Below are 6,695 nucleotides of genomic sequence, written 5' to 3' on the forward strand. Positions count from 1 at the left end.
CCTTCCCCCAGGGAAGTGAAGCCATTCAGCAGGGATAGGGGTCGTGGTGGGCTCTCTTTCATGGGGAGTCTCAGCTGGAATCCCCGAACGCCTGAAGCTGTCCACAGATGTGGTTGGGGGACATCTGTGAGCCTGAAGTTGTGTGCACGCCGTGTGCATATGTTTCATGGGGGTGAGAAGATCCGCACATATCCTTAGGAATCGGAAGGGGACCCATGGCTCCCAAACAGGTGGAAATGTGTGGTTCTGGGCACGTGGTTGTTAGCAAAATAAGTCACGGCTGTCATCCTCTCCAGGCCAGGGCTGCATTCAGGGATGCCAGGGCCCAGGCAAGGGCTTTGGGAGCCAGCTGGGGTCTCAGCACCCCTACGCAACATTTGGAACCTGTAGGACTCAGGCCACTTCCCCCAAAGGCCCCAGGGCAGACCCTGTCAGGAAGGCACATGGTGTGATCTCCCACGGGGAGGTGACACACCTAAGGGCCCCCTGCTGGGAGCAGGCAGAGGGACTCCGTGGTCTGGCTCTAACCTCTAGGCTGCCCCGTGTAGTCCCCGAAAATCCAAGGCCAGGGAACTGAGTAGGTAAACACCTCTGCCTGCGCCCCGCTGCAGGTGAAGCTCTCGGACTTTGGGTTCTGCGCGCAAGTCAGCAAGGAGGTACCACGGAGGAAATCCCTGGTCGGCACGCCCTACTGGATGGCCCCAGAGCTCATCTCTCGCCTTCCCTATGGGCCAGAGGTAAGCCGGCGGTGGCCCGGTTGTCCTGTTGTCAGCACAGGTTTACACTGTGACCATCTGGAGCCGCAGGAGTGCTGGGGGTGGAGTGGGTCTCAGTGTGGGAGATGGGTCACTGGGGATGGTCCTATGGGAGAGGAGGGAGGCATGCGTTTATGCACCTATCCCTGATGAGCCCAGCCTGGTGCTGACAAAACCCACTCGAATTTAGCAAAACCTGAAAGCGCTGGGTCCCAAGAACTGTGATGTAGGGGCGAGTGACAGGCTTCAGGCCTGGCATTCCTGTGCTCTGTCCCTCCCCAGTCCTGACTTGGTCCAGGTAGTCTTCACCCAGGCAGGTGCTCCCCTAGTCAGGGCAGAGCTGGCCTGGCAACTCTGGGACCCCATGCCCCTGCCTGTGAGTACCGGGTGCTCCTGGTAGCTAAAGTCTTTGTGCTGGCTCTGATTGGCTCAGCTCCGGTCACGTGTCTGTTCATGAGCCAATTACTGTGTCCCAACCATGCTGCTTAGGCAACTGGCCACCGCACCCTGAATGCTCCCTAGAGTGAGGGAAGGAGGGTGCTGGGTAGGCAGAACCCTTCTCAGGGCTCCTTGGGGGAGGAGCTTGTGGGTCTGGGAAGTTGGGTGTCAGGGTGTTTGGGGCCCAAGGACTCCAGGAGGGAGGAGGCAAAGGCAGAACCAACCACCCCATTGTGGCTTCCCCTAGCACGGGCCCAGTGAGTCCAGCTCAGCCCTCCTGTCCCTTTCCCGCTGCAGGTAGACATCTGGTCTCTGGGGGTGATGGTGATCGAGATGGTGGACGGGGAGCCCCCCTACTTCAATGAGCCCCCCCTCAAAGCCATGAAGATGATTCGGGACAACTTGCCACCTCGACTGAAAAATCTGCACAAGGTGAGCCCCCGGCGGGCAGGTGGTGTGGGGGAGGGGACACTCCCTCTGTGTTGGGCTCCCCGCCCCCTCTGCTACAGGTTCCCTGAGCCCTTACCGTCCCCCAGTGGTTGAGCCTCGGCTGGCTGGCATAGCCAGGTCTGGGAGAGGAGCCTTCCTGGTAGATGGTTCGCCTGGCAAGAGAGGGGTGCTTCTGGGGCCCAGCCACTGTCACCTCCTTGCAAACCTTGAAAATGGAGAAGAAATGAGCCCCTGGGGTCTTTGATGTGTTTCTTTCCTTGGGGCCAAGCTCTAGACACCGGGGCCCTCCTGGCCTCTACCCCCAGGCAGCGGATGTTGTCGGCCCATTTTACAGAGGCGGAAACTGGAGCCCAGTGGCAAGTGAGAAGTGGAGCTGGTGCTCAAACCCATTCCTGACTCTCTCCCCCACCTCCCCACAGGTGTCACCCTCCCTGAAGGGCTTCCTGGACCGCCTGCTGGTGCGTGACCCAGCCCAGCGGGCCACAGCGGCTGAGCTGCTCAAGCACCCTTTCCTGGCCAAAGCGGGCCCGCCCGCCAGCATCGTGCCCCTCATGCGCCAGAACCGTACCAGATGAGGCTCAGTGCCCTATCCCTGAACCAAAGAGCCCCTTGGGTCACCCCGTCTCACCACGGGCCAGTCGGGGGGAGGCCCCCACTCCTCCCCACCCAGGAGACACTCCATGTGGCACCGCCATCCTTGTCGGCGGTGGGGGAGCGTGCAGGACCCTACTACTGAACTCCAGGTTTGATTTTGTGACTTTAAAACAAAACAAAACACAGGGATTTGCGGGAGCAAGTGAGGGTTCCCAGCCTCCCCACCCTCTGGGATGGTCGCTCCCTGTGTCTTCCTGTCTTCCAGGAAGGACAGACAGCCCCCCTATCACTGGAAATCATCTGCAGTGGGGGCTGCTGTGGATGGAGAGAACACCACGAGAGGCGTGTGTGTGTGTGTGTGTGTGTGTGTGCGCGCACGCATGTGTGCACACACACCTGTGCAGACGGTCCAGCTGCTCTGTCCTCCAGCCTGGGAGTGGGTGTCTCTAAGGCCTTGCCTGACATACAGCGCAGCCCCCTGCCCCCCCCCCGAGCCATTGTGGGGGTCGATCATGAATGTCTGAAGAGTGGCCTTTTCCCCTAGTCCTGCACCCCCTCTCGGTGGCTTGCTGGGGAGATGGGGGCCAGGGCTTCCTGCCTATCCCCAGCCTCTGCAGATGACTACTGCACCTGGACAGCCTCCTCTTTTCTAGAAGTCTATTTATATTGTCATTTTATAACACTAGCCCCTGTCCCAACCTGGGGACAGATGGTTCCTGCCCCCTAGGGGCGGCACCAGGGACAGAACCACTGCTTGAAGAATCAGGTTCCCAGCCCTTTGGTGCGGCCCCACTCTCCCCTCCCTTCCCTCAAGTTAGTTTTACAATTAAAATGTTTTCTTGTTTTGCGTGTGCGTGTAGCATGGGTAGCGCGCCTTCCTGTCCAGGTCATCTTGGTGTGGGACTTGGGGGAGGGACTCAAGGATGGAGAGAGGGCGGGCTGGCGAACCCCAGGATTCCAGTCCATCTTAGGCCAAGGGCCATGTCTTGGGGGGGTGGGGAGCCCCAGGTCAAAGCCAGCCTGTAGTGCCCCCCCCTGACGGGACCCAGACTCACCCCCTCGCCTGCAAACAGCCAGTCCCCCAGGGTCTGTATGCTGCAGTGACCAGTTTGCCAGATTGGAGATTTGCTGGAATCTTGTTTTAAAGGTTTTTTGTTTTTGTTTTTTTTTTTAATTTGACAGAGAGAGATCACAAGTAGGCAGAGAGGCAGGCAGAGAGAGAGGAGGAAGCAGGCTCCCTGTTGAGCAGAGAGCACGATGTGGGACTCGATCCCAGGACCCTGAGATCATGACCCGAGCCGAAGGCAGCGGCTTAACCCACTGAGCCACCCAGGTGCCCCTGGAATCTTGTTTTAAAGGTTGTTTGTCTTGAGCATGGTAGGTGGGTAGGAAGGATCCTTGATGAGCTGATGTTAGTAAATGGGTCATTCAGAAAATCGGTCAGTGGGCAGGTGGGCTTTTGAGGACTCAACAGAGGCAGATGGATCTGGAACAGCCAGCCTTAGGGATACTCCACTGGCCAGATCCCTCCCTTCAAATCGGGGTCCCAGGAGGCTGAGCCTGGGTCTCTACAAGGGGAGAAAGGAATTGGCTGGCATCTTCAGGACGGTGCTGCCTCTGTGTTCTGGGCACTGAGCGCCCCAGGCTGGTATGAGCTTGGACTGTGTGCGTCTCCCCCAGAACCCAAGAGGTGGGGGTGGGGGGAACCAGCAGCTCCCTGGGGACAACTGCAGCGTGAGCAGCAAACCCCACCACCCACTGGTACCAGGGACCTCCGCCTGCTGTGTGGGTGGGAGACGTGTGGAGATGCTGGCTCGGGTACACTGTCTGCACCCACTCCAGAGCATGCCTCTCCACAAGCCCTGGGTCCCCAAGGCTGGGGTACTGTGTCTGTGCCGGCCACCAACAGGCACCATCTAGATGGGGACTCAGAGGTCTAAACATCCCCAGGGAAGCAGCTGTTGCCATGTTGAATGTGTTGGGTGCCTGGGTGGAGTTGTTAAGCTCTGGGAAGAACTCTGCCAAAATGGGTATAAGGAGAAACAGAAAACAAGAAAAGACCAAAGTAACATTCCCCCCCTACACACACACCAAAGAAAAAGCCCTGGGCTTGAATGCTTTTACAAATGAGTTCCACCAGACTTTGAAGGATCACACAATTCCTACCTTGTACAAACTGTTCCAAAGAACAGGGAAAGGATAGCAGCCCAACTCATTTTCGGAGGCTGGTACGCCCATGATTCCACAACCCAGGAAGAACAGGGTGGCACAGAGCCACCGCCCTCCCAACTGGAGGGCCTCGCCTCCCTGGGCCCCTGGGGGCGCTCCAGGACCTTCCATTGCAGGTGAAGGATCTTTCCCCTCTCCACCCCCCCCCCCAGGGGGGACAGGAGACCCCTTGCCAGGTCATTACCTGGTGGAGGAGCCAACATTCGGCTTCATGGGGACTCTACCATGATTGTCACCTTCCATCGTCGTCACTGCAGTTTAAAGGATGGTTTTGGGTGGCCTCAAGAGAGCTCTCCCGGAGGCCCCATACCCCCTCCTGCTGCCCCTGCCCATCAGGAAGGGGTTCCCATGGCATACATGAAACCCCTCTAGTTGTTTCGGATGGGAGATTGAGTACAGGGGGTTGGTCACAAGAGTACCTGGAAGGCTCAGGGAGCCAACAGGGTCAGTAACCCGGCCTAGAGGCTAGATGCACAAAAGTGCTCAGGGGCACCACTAAGACCCCGGAAGTCGGCTCGTGACCCTGCGGCAGCGGAAGCAGGAAGGTTCTTCCAGCTTCCCGCCCCACCTGCTCCAGCGCCTCCTTCAGGCAGGACCCCACTGATCCCAGCCAGCGAGGGAGTCCACGTCAGGCGTCGGGGGGACAAGAGCGCACTCAGAAGGGCAAGTGTGGCGGAGCAAGAGCAGACACCTGCCCCAGCGGCGATGTGGCCCTGGGGACCGGCTTTGTCCAGATGGTACTGACCGCACGGCGTCCCACACGAAGTTGAGTGTTACCTCAGCGGCAGCAGGGGGCGCTGTGCTCCAAGCTGCAAAGGCCCAGGAGGGGAAGCCCGGGAGGTACTAACCTGCAGATCAGAGGTGTGTTTACAGAGACTCAAAATGAGTAAGTGAAACAAGTCAGACCAGTGGTTTTCCCAAGCGTGGTTCCCGGACCAGCAGCATCCCTGGGAACTTTATGGAAATGCAGATTCCCAGGCCACACCCTGGGCTGAATCATTGGTCCTGAGGACGAGAAGAGACAGCCACGCCCCCCTTAGGGACATGACCCGGAGGTTGCGCCGTTGTCTCATTGGCCAGAGCTTCGTCACGTGACTGCACCCAGCAGCAAGGGAGGTTGGGAAACGTAGTCTTTATTCTGGGCGGCTGTGTGTCTGGCTAAAAATTCTAATACTGGTAGAATTGTGATTCTCCACCTCTGCTAGACTCTCCACCTTCATTAGGACTCCCCGGGCTTCTCTGAAGAGCCCAGAGGAAAACCCAAGTATATTCAGGATGAGCTTTATATATGACAAGGCTGGCCCCAGTGAAACAAGGAGGGAAAAATAGATTGTTTAATAATAGTTTTGGGGAAATCGGTTCATTTTTCTGGAGAAAAGGAAAACGGGCTCCCTACCTAGCATCACGACAAAAGAACCTTAGTTCTGTGCTTCCCGGGAAGGTAGCCACCAACCACATGTGGCTATTTAATTTTAAATTAACCAATAAAATGAAACAGTTCGGTCCCTTAGTAGCACTAGTCACATTTCACAGCCTCCACTGTCACATGTAACCAGTGGGTACTAACTAGACTGTTTAGATATGAGAACTTTTCATTATCTAAGTTCCCCTGGACAAAGTTTCTCTGATGGATTAAACATCCTCTAAAAGACAAACTGTGAAGGTGACAGAGGAACATACTTGATGACCAGCAGCAGAGAGGGACTTCTTAAAACTCCAGTGGAACAAACTATCAAAAAAAAAAATTAATTGAACTTGTGAAAATGTAAAGCTTTTGTTCAAAGAAGGACATCATGGCCGAATGTAATAGGCTTCAGAAAGGGGAAAAATTTTATTTTCAGAGTCTAACATGTATCAGATTTTTTTTTTAAATGAGAAAAGAGCAACCCAAATAGAAACATGGGCAAAGAATATAAACAGGCAACTTACAAAAGAAAAAAAACCCAAAGACCAATCAGGGTGTGCACAAGGGCTCAAACTTACTGGTAACCGGAGGAAGGCACATTTCAACATGCTGTCCTTCTACCACGAGTCTGGTAAAGATTCAAGTCTGGTTTAGTCAAATGAATTATCGCATGTATGCATCTCACAATAATTCCACCTCTGAATCCCTTCCCAAAGAAATCATGGGACCCTATGGGGGAGCACACACGGGGTTGTTCACTGCAGCAGTGTTTATGGGGTGGGAGCTGGAGGTGGCCTGTGTGCCATGTGTCCACTCTAGGACAG

General features: G+C 55.9%; 1 protein-coding gene across 3 annotated transcripts in view; it reads left to right on the forward strand.

Annotated features, from left to right (window-relative positions):
• The window catches only part of PAK4 (p21 (RAC1) activated kinase 4), a 41,988-nt gene extending 38,904 nt beyond the window's left edge, over positions 1–3,084 (forward strand). For all 3 annotated transcript variants that reach the window (XM_082712167.1, XM_082712169.1, XM_082712168.1), the window contains exons 8-10: positions 612–737; positions 1,491–1,625; positions 2,063–3,084. In XM_082712167.1, the coding sequence (XP_082568293.1) occupies positions 612–737; positions 1,491–1,625; positions 2,063–2,218 (417 nt within the window). In that variant the 3' untranslated portion in view covers positions 2,219–3,084. The remainder of the gene's footprint in view (positions 1–611; positions 738–1,490; positions 1,626–2,062) is intronic.
• The last annotated feature ends 3,611 nt before the right edge of the window (positions 3,085–6,695 follow it).

This window comes from Mustela nivalis (assembly GCF_964662115.1).
Source record: "Mustela nivalis genome assembly, chromosome: 18".
NCBI classification, from domain to species: domain Eukaryota; kingdom Metazoa; phylum Chordata; class Mammalia; order Carnivora; family Mustelidae; genus Mustela; species Mustela nivalis.